Genomic DNA, 16,151 nt, shown 5'->3' on the forward strand with positions numbered 1-16,151 from the left:
TTATATTTTCTTGCACCTGTTGTTTGAAAGGGGCCTAAAAGTTCTTTATGGAGTGGTGGCTGGAAGCTTTCAGCTTTTTAAATGAGGACTGCACATCTCTTTCTCTTTTTGTTTTCTTTCTTTCCTTTTCCTTCTTTTTTCTAACCCCTCTTTTTTGTTTTTTTTTAATTATTTGCAAGGGCTCTTGTTTTGCATTTGTTGTGTTGTACAGCAGGACACGGAATAAAAACATCAGTGATTATGACTATTTTTTCCCCATGTACTTGGGAGGGAGATGGGAAGAGACAGGAAAACAAACCCGGCAGGCAGACCACGAAACCAAAAGAGATTTCAAGAAGAGAAGATTGCAGGAGGGTTTGATGCGGTCCTTAGCAAGCATAGGTAATTGCTGAAACATTTAGCCACCAGAAAAAGTGATTGAGCAATGGAAACCTTCCTCTTGTATATACAGACGTGGAGGATGCTGCACTGACTGAGTGCTTTTCATCCTTGAGGAAGGATTCGCTCCCTCCCTCCTTGGGGCTGAGTCATGCTGATGACAGTCTAATGAGTAAGTATTTACTCAACCCTGTAGACCACAAGCTGCTGGGAGAGCGTCAGCTTGGCCTCCACTTCTGTGAAGCTTCATAAGGGCAGCTGAGCACAGCGAGAGGAGGGAGCCTTGGCATCCTCTTCCCTGTGTGTTTCTCTTTGGCACTACCCTCTTTTATTAACAACTTCTGCCCTACTCTGGGGTAAGGCAAGGAGTGCCAGGGTCTCTGTACTTCTGTCTTCATCTGTGTGGACTTTGGATTTTGCGCTGTTACTACTCTGTGCTTTGAGGATGCGAGTTAGTGGTACTGCTGGCATGGCTTCACCAGCAGTCAAGTGGGTTTATCCTGTTTTCTCCTAGTTCTTTGCAATTATTCCCAGATAAGGTCCCACAGGAAAAGCTACTACCATTCTGTTGTACTGAGCTGGTTATGTTTCAGTCTTTTTTGCCTCGGTATAATTTTGCCTTAAACCTCATTTGTTTGCAAATGCACTGTGAGTGCCTCTTTTCAATTGCATTCTTAAGTCTAAATCAGGCAGATAAAAATCTGAATTAAAAGGAGATGGTGGGATAGAGAGTGGTTCATATCATGGGGTTGGCTGCACACTATGCTGACCTGTCCAAACGAGAATTAAGGTTAATTTAAATTACTTGTCAAGACCTCCTCCCCATCACTCGCTAGTATATTCATGCCTTCTGAAGTAATTCAGTATCATAATTATCTACTATCATAATCAAAATATTATCTGAAATCTATAGCCTGTTTTGCTCTTATACAGTGATGATGATTATTGTTAATGTTTATCTGTATTCATGTAGCATCATGAACCAGGACCCTACCATGCTGGATGCTCCACAAGCAGAGACCAAAAAATACAGTCTCTGCCCCAGAGAGCTTACAATCTCAAGATGAGATGGACAAAAGGAGAAGGATAAAGACAAGGAAGTAGACAGAAAAAGATAATACTGGCAGTCTGCTAAGCAATAGATACAAAGAATTTTTGAAAAATGAAACTGATATTTTAACGGATGTTTTAAAATAAACTACCTGTTGTTTACACAGGGCTCAAATAAAAACAAAGCAAGTGCTTTGTGCTCCCTCTTCTGGCTCTGTTGTGTGCAATAGAGTAATAAAGCATGTTCCCTGAAGATACTTGCTATTCATGAGACCAACACACCAAGCAAGAGAGTAGAGAAAAGAAAATGTATCCTGCTTTGAAAGCATTCAAAGACTTAAACCAAGTTCAGACCGTCTAAATAGGATAAGAAATTTTGAATAATGTTACATTCATGAATATAATATTTTATATGTTTACTTATCTACATTTTGCAAACATATAAATAAAACTTCATTGGAGGTTTGATTTAACAGATTAAAGTCTTTAGTGTAAGGAAAATTTACTTTTAAAGGGAACATGCATAGAGAAAGTGTGTAGAAGAGGGCAGCATTCTTCTAAGGTGACTCAAATTCTTTTGGATGTGTAGTAAAGTGGAAAGTGGTGGGCATAGATTCTGCCTTTATTGCTTTTTAAATCAAACAAAATAAATGTGAACTCACTGTGGATTTGGGATAGGTAAGCAAAAATTAGAAGAGGCATATATACATTGTGAAAGAGCCAAGAAGTAAAACCCAGAATCCACCAAAATCAAATTTGCCTCTAGCTTTGAATGGGCAGGGAACTGCCCTCAAAGTGGAAGGTATCTGTCACTGCAACCTGTGAGAGCAAAGTACTACTGGTAGGCTGAGAAATCTTCTTGTTGCTGAATTAGCTTTCTAAAACTGATGGAGTTTGTTGTGTTAGCATGTGGTTCTGCTACCTCAAACTCTTGATCTCTAGAGAAATGCGTGAACGGTGAGCTGGTGCTGAGCACTTGTACGTAATTCACTGCCATGAGCGAAATTGGTAAATTTTTCATGTTCTCATTTGATTTCCTAGGGTGTTGTTGCTGATACTTCTCCACAGACAGTAGCATCTTCATCACAGGAAGCCAGTGGTCAACAGCAACAGATGACAGTGGAAACATCCAGTGAACATGCGCCTGCATATTCTTACCAACAGTCTAAGTAAGTAGGCATAGGCTTTGGAGTCAGAAAGGTTTGCTTGTTGATTATAGCAGGACAAATTTGACTTCTTCTTTCAGAAATATGAATTCTGAATAGCTTCGTTAAGTTCTGATGAATTCTGGATATATAGCACTGTAATTAGCAAAAGGTTTTGGCTGACGGCCTCAATTTGGCAAAATGTCCTTGAGCTCCTGCCCACAGTGATATGCTCTCTAACTGTCTGCTGCTTTTCTGGACACAGAACGATCTGAACAACTGTCTTAACAATCATCATGCTGGGCTAAAGCAGCATCTGGCATCAGAGGTTAAAAAGGGCTTAAAATTTGCAGTGGTGAAAATATTGGCACAGCGCACACTGGCACATGTAAAGGTTTCTTTCTGAAAGTGTAGTTAATGAAACAGTATAAATTACCCCAAGTTGGTATTTGTGATTGTGGAAAACTGCCATGCAGATACAGAATAGGCAGAACCTGGAAATGGAAGAAGAGGGATACAAAGAAGGTGGGTAGAAGTGCTGTTCAGTCTGTCTCCATTGTTCTGCTCCCTTTGTTTGCTTCCCTTGGAATACCTTGTAAGGTTCAAAATTTAAAAAATGACAGCTGTATTTAGAACTTCTAAAGAGTCCCTTCATCTTCAGAATAATCTCTTCAAACACAATGTCTCTTTGCTATAATGAAAATCTTCACAAAGGGAAGGTTACATATTGACAGGATACTCACTGGGACTGATAAATATTGGACAAATTCTAGGAAGGAGCACAAATGCAGTCTTTCATTAATACATGTATATTGAACACCAGCATCACATTGAGAATAGAATTATACATGTTTTATCTTTGGGAAGGAAGGAGAGAAATAGCCAGACAAGAAATATGATAGATATGTCAGTCAATGCATCATGACTCTGTACTTAAAGAGGCATTAGATACGAGCTGGTATAGAAAAGATTAGAATTATAACAATTTGTCAATTGCTTTACTTCATTTTTGACCTCTGGAAGTGAAAGATGCATTTGTTTGTCTACCATATGAGTATCAAATGGCTTCAGATTTATGTGGTCTTGACCACCTTAAGACAGAAGATTGTTTTTTGTCATGCTTATATCTGTCTGTATGTACCTATTGCAAAAACAATCAATCACAAGCTACGCAATTGGAGACACAGACTATGTATGCTTATCCTTTCTAGCTGCCAGTCTCTCTAGCACCTATAAATAAATGATTGCAAAATACTTACAGAATATAAAAGGCAAAGAGAAATATGTACCATCCTTGACTTGTTTTAATGAGTGTGTTCTGTAGAATTTGGATCTGATGATTTCTGTGTCTCAGTTCCCTTTCTCTTACATCTCAAAGAAAAAGGATTTAGGTCTAGAAGACCTTATAAGGACTTAGGTCTAGAAGCCCTCATAAGGTAGCAGTGAGCTGCAGATTCTGGCATATTTCCAGCAAAGGAGAAAACAACATTGCGATTCTTTATTGAAATGGATGCTGTGTTTCTTGCTCATGCGGTGAATTCCCTGAAAATGAGATCCCTCATCTTTCCTTGTCAGCTACAGCCTTTTTGCAGTGATGAATATACTTGTAATGGCACTGGCATTTATATTCAGAGGACTTTCTTTCTTTTTTAATCAGACAGGCAGATCCACCACAGATTTTTTTATTATGCTTATTTCAGTATTTTTTTAATCTGAAATTGGCCCTCTATTTATATCTGCCAGTTGCAGGCAGAAATGCAGTGTGGGAAGCTCTAGAAACAAACCAAAATATACACAATCTCTGTCTTTAAAAAACAACTTCTGACAAAATATCCCAGTAACTGTTCATATAAAACCAAGTGAATTTGTTTTATAATGAAAATATAATTTTGTTACTCTGCTTTTCAAAGGGCACATTTATTAATAGCAGACTTCATGCCAGATATAAAACAGGGATTGTCAGCATGAGAAAGTAATTAACATGACTGGACAATGATTTTGTCAGATATAGGCAAAGGAACAGGCAGACTATGTAAAATTATTTCATGGAAGCTGATCAGTCAGGAGAAAAGTTATAATGGTATATTTCCTTACATTTATTTTCTTTGCAACAATCATGAAATTGCAGGCAACGAAGGAGAGAAAATGTACTAAGAATGAACTGGGTGGTATAAGGACTCTGTACTCTCTTTGTAAGTAAAATTAAACCATGAAACTTGGAATTGAAGTTCCACTTTCTAATCAGCATACATATTCTTTTATTTAATATGCTGAATTCTGTACTTGAGGATCCTACCCACAGAGTTCAGAATTGGTAACTTCATGGCAAAAACCTGGCTACATATTGTGTAGATAAAAAAAGCCCTTGATTCTGAGCACAGGAATCTACTTTATGAGGAAACCACCTTAATTATTTTAGACCCTACTCCCCTTTTTCCTTGTAAATATTTAATTTTGCACATAAAAGCATGAACACTATGAGGCGGAGATCAACGGATATCCTTGCCCCCAAAAAGTGTACTCTCTTACCTCCAAGCAAAACTCTGCTCCACAACATACTCTGATTTTAAATGTGGAAAGAATTATGTTTTTCTGGAGCCTTTTGTAGGCAAACTCAATGCCAGGTTAGATTAGAGGGCATGTGCTGTGACCCAGTGGTGAAATTGGTCTTTTGCACATATGGCAGCCACTCAACCCATAGGGGCAGTAAAATCTCAGGAGGTGAGCTTCCAACTTGAGTAGTCCTACCAGAAAGTATGCATAGAAAACCAGAAGAAAATAGTTAATTGTTGCATTCCACATAAATCTGTTCTTAACTTCCAAAATATTAACTTTCAGGTGTCATGCAATGAAAGAACCCTTTGGCAAACTTAATATTTAAAATTGTAATTCTGTGTTTACACTCCCAGATAAAAAGTTCTGTGGCAAATGTTAGGTCATCAACATTGTTCACAATTTAACTCCTAATTTTAATTTTTTTTTTTTTTAACTAGTCAAGGCAAATGTATTAATGTTTGCAAAAGAAAAGATGCTGGATTTTCATGTGTTGAATTTTGGTCAGGAAAGGATTTTTTCCATGTAAACTTTAAAGACTGTGAGAAAAGCAAAAACTGATCCTTACAGATAGCCCTAGACACAGAATAGAATTTTTATGTAGGTTCTGGGTCTCTCTTAAAGATCTCATACAGTCATAAGCTAGATGTGACATATCTTTAAGTGACACGAAGCATCAAAAACACAAAAGGAGAGGTATCTTCTGTAGGAAAAAAGTTGCTAATTTTCCTTATTCTCTATGCTAAATTTAGAAAGATATGATGCTATATGATAAAAATATATATTTTTCTAATTAATATTGCTTTGAAGGTTTCTGCTAAGTTAGCCTTAACTGGCTCATTAAGCAGACTGCTCACAGTGTAATTGTTCTTGCCATCAGAAAATGTGTTCTTCCTAGCAAATTGGTTGTATCCTTTTTTTGTAATTTTATCTTTAATTTTTTTATTAATATCCAAAATAAATAGTGGCAATTATTGTTATGAAAATATTCATCCTCTTATTGAATCACCTGTGAAAGATTTACACAGTGTTAAACCATGTATTCATCCCATTTCAGTGTAGTTAGACTGCCTATTAATGCCTAGCATTCAAAGTGTAAATTCATCTGCTTAGGATGTGTTAATGTCCCCAAAGTAGGAGCTCCCTATTTTTGCCTAACTATTTTCAGCTTAGTGGTGGTATCATATTTAAACAGCTGCAAAGTTAGTTTAGCTTGGATAACTTTTAAAGGGAATTGGGTGGAAAAAAGGAGAGGAGGCTATTTCAAAGTTGTTTTGACTTAATGACCACTTTAATTCAATTGTTTTTACAGACAATAAACAGGACTGAAGAATGTCGGTCTGAAATCTTTGCCTTGAATGGAGAAACTTCACTGAACAAGAAGTTGGCTTCCAGTTTGCACAGGCGTCAAATGAATGCTTTTTTTTTTCTACCTTTCCCAACGAAAACAAAACAGTGTTTTTATGTGCTGTGCAAATGGTTCCGTCATGTAGTCTGACAATTTTATTTTTGCTAATTTTTTTTTCAACTAAAGGAAAAACCCAGAGGAAAAATGCTGGGTTGACGTTTCATCTGGACAAACATTTGAATTCAGAATTTACCTGGAGGTGTAGCTAGATTTTTTTTTTTTTTAACAGAAAAACTGATGATGTCAAGAGGGAGCAAGTTGTGATGAAAACCAATTGTCTTCCTCAATAATTAAGCTACTCTTTTTCTCTCATTTTCTTTTTCTTCTTGTTTTAATCTAGAGTATTTTTTGGTTTTTTTGGTTTTTTGGTTTTTTTTTAAAGAAATGTTTAGGTAAGGTTTATCTTGAATCTTAATTGCCTTAATTTTAAGGACGTCAAAGGCTCTCAAGGCAAGCTGTCAACGTCTTGTTAGAAAACCCGAGAATGAATTGAAACTGCTCACACCGGTGCTGGTGCAGAAGTTTAATAGACTGAGTTTTTGGGGTGAACAAAAAATAAACTGTACAGTTTAAAAGAAAATGATTTTCTTCTTTTGAAGAAAAGCTGATGATAAAGGAACTGTGGCAACTGAAAGGATTGGAAAAATGCTGGGACTTTTATGAACTTTGTCTTAAGTGTTGACAGAAAAAAAATCTAGAAGGCTAAAGCATTTTACAGTAAAGTTATTGAATTGAGAAAAAAACTTGCTGCATTATAGAGAATGCAGGGGTTTTTTCTTGCAGAATGCAGATTTTTTTATTTACAAAGCGTGATCGCTAGCAAAAGCATTAGTGCTTTTTATCTGCAGTCTTTTTTATGAGCTTTAAGAAGTTTTTAGTCTGCTTTGCTTGTCACATTGCAAAAACCTAGCTTAAGAGCATTAAAAAAACTTAAGTAGATAGGAGCTTATGGTCAAAAAAAGTGCAAAAAAAGCAATAGATAGAAGAAATTGTTGACAATTTCTGTAGTCTTTCCTAGTTGTGAACAAATGCAGCCTATGGATGGCCTATTTTATACCAAAGATGAAGTGACACCCTAACGCAGTCCAGAAGATAGAGGGTTTTTTTTTCTTTTTTTTATCTTTATTTGACCTACATGGCCGGACCAGTTCTTACTTTCTTGTTTGTTTAAACTATCTTCCACTGGTGTTTTACATACTGCATATGTTTATAGTGGAAATTTCAGAATAGTTGGTATCAGAAGCTGTCCAGGTTTTTGATGATGTGCTTTGGAGAACATTCCAAAGCAAGGGGGATTGGGTTACCAACTAATCTGTCCAGGCAGGCTTTAATTTTGGGGAGTTTTTCTCTTTAATTACCTGATCTTTGGTATTTCTACTGATACAACAGTCTTCCTTCTGAATTCTAACATACCAATTCATTTCTTCACCTCAGTCTTTGTCATCGTCCAGCATGCATAGCCACCTTAATTGTGCATTTATTTCTCTGTGTTGCATTTGGGTTGCCAGGTAGATATAAGAGAAAGCAAACTTGATATTTGTTCTCATTTTAGCTTTCCCATACAAGCAGAAATTTTGAAAATTATGTCGTATTGTCATGCAGGCAGGAAGTTAAAAATTATTCTTCTCTGCTATGATTTCTGTTGTCTTAATATGTTGGCTGACAATCACTAATTAGTATGATCAGACAAAAAAAAAAAAGAAAAAAAAAGAAAACCACTAAATTTAATCCACAAAAACCTGTTTTAGGAATGACAGTGATTTTCCATACAGAAATATTGATTATGGCCCTTACTTCTTCCAGTCAAATGAAAAAGGTGAGAAGGAAGTCAAAAGATGATTTTTTTCCTTAAGGAGGCAGAAGTGAAGCAGCATTTCCATATATACATACATACACACATATCTATGTGTAAATATTAAACCAAACATTTTTAAACTTTACTCCATCCAGAAGAGAGGGGAATGCTCATCACATTTACTGGATTAGAGACAGGGTATCCATTAAAAATAAGGAAAATGAAAACATCTGTATTGGATCAATCTGATTTAGCTGCCCCATCTTAAAAAGAGGTCTGTGTTTCCCTAACCTAACTTTTTTGGGGAAAAGAACACAATTATTTTTTTAAATCGATAAAACAAGATCGTATTTTTTAACATAATGGGAGGGGGGAGGGGATTTCTCAAGTAAATGCTGCTAGGTATGCAACATAGAAAAGAGAGAAATGGGAGTTCACATGGTTCTTCACCAGAGGAAGAGGGCCTGATTTTCAGAAGTGATAAAACTTCTGCTTTCTCCAGAGTAGTTGTTGGTATTCAACACTTCTGAAAACCAGATGATGCCAAAGTTAAAGAACAACATCATCCACAGCATGTTTTCAACTCAGAAGAAAACCCCAAACCTCTCTTTCTGTTTTATGTGCTGTCTCATTACTTGTTGCATTTTGAGAGGGGCACTTGAATTTTGTCCTTGGATAAAGGTTCCCTCTTTCTTTAGAGGGCATATGAGGGAAAAAAATCAATCTAGCCTTATTTTCTTCCTTTCTACGCATACTCTATTTCTGTGTCTCTCTGACTTATTTGTACAAATCGAGATAACCCCAGGCACAAGTCAGTTAAATATGAAATAAAGACATTTGTTTCTGTGTTAGTTCTAATGTGACACACAAAAAGTCTCATTTACTACCAACAATGAGGCTACAAGGTAGCTACCATGTGGCTGATGAATATGCTGAGGTACCTTCTTGTTTCTATTCAGAACTCTGCTGCTTTATTTATACATTCAGAAACATTTTTCTTATTTTTTTCAGCAAAGTTAAACAATCTCAGTGTTTTTTATTAAGCCAGGCAGGCAACATGATATCACAGTGCCTGTCACTTTAAAGTGTTTCAAGTGCATCCTGTATTAGAATTGTTCCCTTTCTTTTTCATGCTATAATGTTCAATAGTGTATGAAACAAAAAGAAACAAAGCAAAGAAGTAGAGGAAGAAGAAGAGGAAAGAAAATGGACCCCTTAAATACAATTCATCGTCTTACTGATTCCAAAAAAAACAGTGAACTGGTACTTGAAATCTATGAATTGTAAACACTGTGAGCCTTGATTATAAACAGTCATAGATCATAAGGTAAGAAAAAAGCTTATTTGGAACTTAAAAAATGCTCTGAAAGTCGTAACTCATATTTAAAAGTTAAAAATTATATAGTAGTGAACAGTGAAATAGCAGCACACTTGCTGCATGGGTGTTGTCATTTGGTGGCCTCTGAAATCTTAAACTGGTTTTCTTTGTGTTTGTTCTGGCTAATATGGTTTTTTTGAGGGTTTTTAGTTATGCTCTGTTTAGTTTCTGGTTTCCTTTTTTTTTTTTTTTTTTTTTTTTTAAGACCTGAATTTGTAAAGTCAACATCTTTGTCTGTCTTGCCAAATTAGCTTTAAATATCAGGAGAGTTCCTGAAACACTGCAGAAGCAACTCTAGATGTCTAAGGCAATGGTGCCTGGCCCAGAGGTCTAGAAGTAATATCAAATCCATAAGCTGTACTGCGTACCGACTTTCCATCACACCTGAATTCTTGTAAATAATCAAATCTGGATGTTCAGGTTTGGTAATTTTTTTTTTTTTTAATCTTAAAAGATAAATACAAAAGGGGTGTCAGAAAACTATGAATTATGGCTAGAAAATTCTGAGTACCTGGGCTTGTCACTTAACACTGAGGAAAAAAAAATACAGTGGAACTGAAGAGAGTATTATATTTGCAGGTGCTGACCCAAGTGTAGATCAGGGCACTGAAAAAATCTCACTGTTCCTGCTGAGATTGCAGAGGGACTCTTCTTCCTATCTGGCTCTACTGCTGGTTTTGTAAGCACTTTTCACCTGTGACAGTCAGGCCTCAAGTTGTGAATGTCCTCTTATTGCCTTCTGGTGAAACAGACTCTTGAAATGTCCTTAGCCTGTGCTTACTTGTGTAGTTCTGTTTACCAAGAGACTGCCTTGGTTGTGTTGGTCAAGAAATCCACTGTAATACAGAATGAGGCATACCTGAGAGCAATTGCATCACATTGTATCATCTTCTGCTATGGATGCATGCCCAAACATGGAAGATAAAGGCTGGTCATTAGAGAAGTGAGGGCTTAAACTTTCAATGGGCAATCAGACTGTAGCATTCGAATGGATTTTTACTCAAGTAAAAATCAAATGAAGGGTATTATTTATGTATGTATGTGTACCAAAACTCAGCAAATTTGAGGAAGCCTGCATTGTAATAAAGTTTATTTTTAATATGTCATAGTATTTGGATCTATATTATGTTGTTTATGGTACTGAAGATTGAGATTGATCCTAAGTGTTTAAAAAATTGCCATGCTTCATGGTTTTAAGCTTGATGGTGCTCCTCATGCCACTTCATTTTAATGCTGAGGTTGACATGAGCAAAACAGGTTTAGGCAGACTCACTTAACTCCACCTACAGCAAGAGTCATGCTAAAAAGTGATAATGTGCTTACAGTAATGAATCAATCCATTTTTAGTGATGAGACCAAATGTGGTAGTTGAAGATAGTAATGTTTGATACACGCGTGGTCAACATTTCCTTTCAAAACTTTATTTAACATGAAATTGGTCTGGATATAAAAGAAGTGCCCTAGAGTAAGGGAATTTCCTGGTCTTTCTCAGTAGCCCACATGAACCTAGTAAACAGTCATGGTGTGATGGAAATGCAAAACAGGAAACAATGAAACTGCTGACATTTGGTGCATTAGTCTTTTCAGTTTAATGACAATTGACACTAGTAACGAGGATTCCTTTTATTTCCAATATGCACACACACAGTCATGCACGCACACTTTCTCAGAAGGAGGGCTGAGTGAGCAGCAGACTTCTCCTCCCCTTCAGTTGAGCAGATTTCTAGAATCTCAGCAAACAGCAAAGATGCAGAGTAAGGAGTGTTATTTTCCTCTCAAAAAGAGCACCAACTTTTTCTATCTTGCTCCTGTCATCCAAATAGGCTAGAGCTCTGTATGTACCACAGAGATTTATTCACCTTTGTGCCTCAAAGCAGGCAGAAGAGACCCTTTCTTCTCCCCTTTATTAACATGCTCTTTGTTAAAATTGAACAGAAAATTATGAGAGTAAAGCAGTAAAAGAAATTAATCCCAGCACTGGTTCAGGTTTCCATGATAAGAAAAAATCCTTGTGTTTATTGAAATTGTTCAGTTCAACTGTTAATTCCCCAACAGTGACAGCTGAGTTCTTTCACCCTAATAAAAATGTGTAATGAAGTGGAAAATGTCAGCCCTTGACAGGTTCACAAATCCATTTTTCCTTGTAGGTCCAAAGCCTGCAAGGTGTAAGCACCTTCCAAGATCTGGATCTGTTGTCCTTAAAAGAGTATCTGCCCAATGTTAATTTTCTGCCTTTAAGTGTCTTTCTCTTGGATAATAATTTTATGAATTTGGTGAAATTTACAGTCAGTTATATTTTTAAAAGCCCAAAAATACAGCCTAAAGAAGAGAACATGATGTTTATGTAATTGAAGTATTATTAAATATGATGTATTCCAGAGTGGAAAAAAATTCTACTATCTTTTTGAGGCAAAACAATTTTATGTAAAACCAGGAAGTGTACAGAATTCATTTAGGAATTTTTAATTGTTTTCCTTTTTAAAGGAGAATTAATAGATTCTATCTGTAAGAAAAATCAAAGCAGCTTTGAAAGCAGATGAACTTCCTATCAAGAAAACATGCATCACAAAAATGGGTCAGAGGTTCTTTACAGCCCTTACAGACTTCACTGCAGCCAAAATGTAGAATACAGAACCTCTGAGATACATTAAATTATGAATTTTATTTATATGGGCATCTGTGTGCTGATGTCTCAGAATGTCTCTGAAAGATCTGTACTGCTATGAATTTTTTTTATGTTTTCCATTTGTAACACAGTCCTAAATAGCTGCCATTTTCCCACTCCTGGGGCTTTCTGTAGATCAGTGGATGTTAGGTTTAAACTTCTGTTTTCTTTGATGAAGCTTTCAATAAAAAAATAAAGAAAGAAAAGAGCTGGGTGACTCTGTGTTCTTGTGGCACCTTTCTGGAGAGGCTTCCCAAGGCTGTGACTCTTATGGCTGAGCACAGAGGGAGCAGAAAGGCTTTGCAGCAAGGTCTGCCTCCTCTGCATCTTCACCAAACGGAAGGGAGGAATCAGAGAGACAGGACAGCTCTGCAGCTCTGCCAGCAGCACAGCCACCCGCTTGCTAGGAGGTGAAATGCAGGAGGAAGTGTTCCTCACACCGACTGAACGTACACATCTGGTGGGTATCTGCTGTCCAGGCTCTCAGCTGTGCACCTGCTAGAAGAACATTGCCTCTGCTTCTGAGGTTTATTTTAAAGAGTGACTTCAGGGCAGAAGTTGCCACATGGAAGACAGAAAATCTTTATTTGTGGAATAAGTACAGCCTAAGCAGTGGTAGAGTGAGCCATACTTCATCTTGAAAGGAAAGTGGAAAGTAAATTGCCTCCTCAGCCATATCTCACAGGGAACAAGGTATTTGCTGCATTCCCCATGGCTGCTTCACTCAGCAGCTCTCTTGTTGCCATGTACATTTCTTCCTACCAGGCGGTTTCTGTGGCAAAGGTGAGGATGGGGTGGAAGGGTCCAGCTCCAGTCTCCTCCCCAGCCAAACAAAGTGGCTTTGTTTACAGGCTGGGAGTCACTGAGAACTCCTTTTTACCTACCAGGAGTGTGCCTCTCTCCTTCAGCCCTATCCATGTTTTGTGCAATTGCCTGCACATTTTCTTTTCACTTTTTTTTGGCCATTCACACATCAATGAGCTTCTAACTCCCTTCAGCTTAATCAGAAAAGAATAAAGAAATCCTTAGAAGACAGAGGGATGAGATGACTAAGCAGGTGAGAGGGGTTTTTTCAAGTGCACCTGTGCTGAAATGTGCATTGCTTCTGGCCATGATGATGGTGAGAAAAGGAGGAAGGCAGAAGGCTAAAGCTGCAGCCTGCCTGGAACTCTGAGTGGTGGCTGAGGAGGCTGGGGAGATCAGCAGAAAGTGGGACACTGTGTTCCACTAACACAGATGGTGCAAAGGTGGTTTATCGCTGATGTTCTGGTATCAGGTTCATCTTTGTCACTGCCAGAATTGCTCCACTTCCAAGATCATTCCACTTCAAGCTCCACTAAAATGAAATTGCTAACAACTGTGACATTAGTGGTTTTGGTTTTATTGTCTGTCAGTTGGCCCTCTGTGTGCGTATGGAACCAGTCCAAGGGGGGTTTGCATCAGCTTCCACAAAAGTTCAGGTAAGAAGGCTTTATCTTCTCATCTTCTTGGCCCCACTGTCAGTATCCAAAGAAAAAAAAAGAAAGGTTAATTGGCAAATTATATCATTGTATCTGTCTTAGCCTTAGAGTTAAAATAAGAAGGACAAATGGGGTTTTGTAATGTGTGAGGTGTGTTTGTTCCAGAAGGTGAAAGCCATTTTTATCAGTAGTCTGCATCTGGAATGGATGTCCATAACTTCCATGTGGAGAAAGCCATGTCCTTTGATTGTCATTCCTTGAGATTTCAAGTAGAGGGGAAGACAGAAAACAAATCAACAACTGCTATAGCATAAATTCAGGACAATTCCACAGTTAGCTGGTTTATATAAATTTTAATATTTTGGATGACCAGAGATTGCCCATTAAGACCAAGGTCTCAGAGTGCCATTAATGATCAGCAAACACAGAAGCAAAAGGTCAGGAGCAGACAGGACTGGAGCAGAAGTACTGAAAGTACAAAGCAAGCCACCTGACTGTTGACAAACTTGCTGTAGCCTTTGTCTGTGCCTCAGCTCCTTGCCCCATTCATGTTAATCTGATCTTCAGCAGAACACCGTGCACTGGGCAAAAGCCTCCATTTGGCTTAGGCAAGCACGAGCCACAGTGCTAATTAATGGCTGACAGAAGTGGTCCTGAGCCTGCAGGCAACAGGGGAGGGTTTGCCATGCTGATAACAAGTCTGCCTGGAGGGAAATGTGCTGCCCAGCACATCCAGATAGGAGGCTGCAGCTGCCCACTGCTGCACACAAGGCAGGCATGGGATGTCTCCCATCTCCGCAGATGCAGGACACAGCACATCCCTCCACTTAAGACAGGCAGGAGACAGCACATCCCTCCACTTAAACCCTCCCAGAGCCTGTCAGTTTGGGGAAACACATGCACGGTCATCAAGGTTTGTTTACCAATGTTACAATGCTCCTGAAAAAAATCCACTTTTTGGCAAGGTCCTGTGAGCAAACCACTTCCTTCCTTTTCAATATGTATGTGTATAGACCTCTGCCAATGGTGTGCTCACTTTTAGAAGATTCTTTGCACTGGTACCTCACTGAACTTACTTGAAGGGGCATAAATTATAGCTAAATAATCTACTAGATATGTGCGCTGCTTTAAATGGAGGAGTTGAAAGTAGATGCAGTTAAAATGATGCAGCTATTTTTAAAAGTTGAATGGGCTTATGTTTATAGTGTGACTAGCTGAGGCCCTAGGTTCTGCTGCATGGAAATGCTGCTGAAAAATATAACTGTGTGAGAAAAAGATAGAAACCATTATTCACACCTATTATTTGATTTATTTCACCATTTTTTACCAGTCAGTACATTCTCTGTCTTCTGTAGAATTCAGCCATTGACATGCAGCCAACTGAAAATTGTGCAAGCTTCTTGAACATAATTCCTGTGGGATTGAGCTCCATGTTTTTCACTCAGAAATCATTTCCTCATTATTAACAGTTGTGCTGCATCACACGGCAGCTGACTAGGATGGTCTCTTCCTCAGGTAGAGCAAGTTCTGCCTGGTGTTAATCTTGTATTAAATACTCTTCAGTGGAGTCCATGCTTCTCTGAGCTTTCCACATATCATCTTGGTTTTTTCTAGTTAGTCTTGGTGATATGCAAAGTTGCACTGCCACTCCTGAGTCTCTTTTCTGCCCCTTTTAGAGGAAGGGGCAGAAGCAGGGAAGTAGAGACATGTCCTCAGCTGATTCCAAGACACAGCAATCCTTAGCTGAAGAAAAGAAGAAGCACTGCACAGCAAACTGAGTAAGCCACCAGGAGAAGTGGAGAGCAGACCCAGTGCTCCCTTTCCCCATCTGTGCTGCAAGTTCCAGATTCTCCTCTTAGCAAGCTCTCTGACAGCCTCACTTTCTTGCTCTAAAGGTGAATCTTTGAGTGGCCCAGAAAGCTACCACAAAAAAAAAAAAAAAAAAAAAAAAAAAAAAAAAAAAAAAATCAGTTTTGCGATGTTTCACCCCTGTTTCTCAGTTGTGGTCCTTCAGTATTATGCCCCTTGCATGCTTCTAAATGAGCAAGTAAATATTTATTACAGTAGCACACCGTGGCCTCAGTCTCCACCAGGTGCCATGTAAACACAGGACAAAAGACATATTCTGCTAGGCTAATATGGGAGGGAGGAAAAAATGATCTGTCTAATCTATTCAGTGATTCAGCTTTCTGCTAGACCCTCTGACACACCCGAGTTCAGTGGGATTTGGTGTTTCTGGTTACTTTTCACAGCAATAGCTGGCTGTAACACAGAGTTCAAGGACTACTTTCCAAAATCTGTTTCCCTTTTCACGTACTG

General features: G+C 38.1%; 1 protein-coding gene across 13 annotated transcripts in view; it reads left to right on the forward strand.

The window, feature by feature from the left end:
• Window positions 1-12,580, forward strand: part of RBMS3 (RNA binding motif single stranded interacting protein 3) — a 703,116-nt gene extending 690,536 nt beyond the window's left edge. For 6 of the 13 annotated variants that reach the window (XM_031503883.3, XM_085573232.1, XM_085573229.1 and 3 more), the window contains 2 exons: window positions 2,470-2,597; window positions 6,439-12,580. In XM_031503883.3, the coding sequence (XP_031359743.1) occupies window positions 2,470-2,597; window positions 6,439-6,445 (135 nt within the window). In that variant the 3' untranslated portion in view covers window positions 6,446-12,580. Of the gene's footprint in view, window positions 1-2,469; window positions 2,602-4,701; window positions 4,766-6,438 lie in introns of those variants that run through there. The other 7 variants (XM_085573225.1, XM_085573227.1, XM_085573226.1 and 4 more) reach the window with 2 other exon arrangements.
• Window positions 12,581-16,151: the final 3,571 nt, after the last annotated feature.

This window comes from Lonchura striata, chromosome 2 (assembly GCF_050655825.1).
Source record: "Lonchura striata isolate lonStrDom1 chromosome 2, ASM5065582v1, whole genome shotgun sequence".
Classification (NCBI taxonomy): Eukaryota; Metazoa; Chordata; class Aves; order Passeriformes; family Estrildidae; genus Lonchura; species Lonchura striata.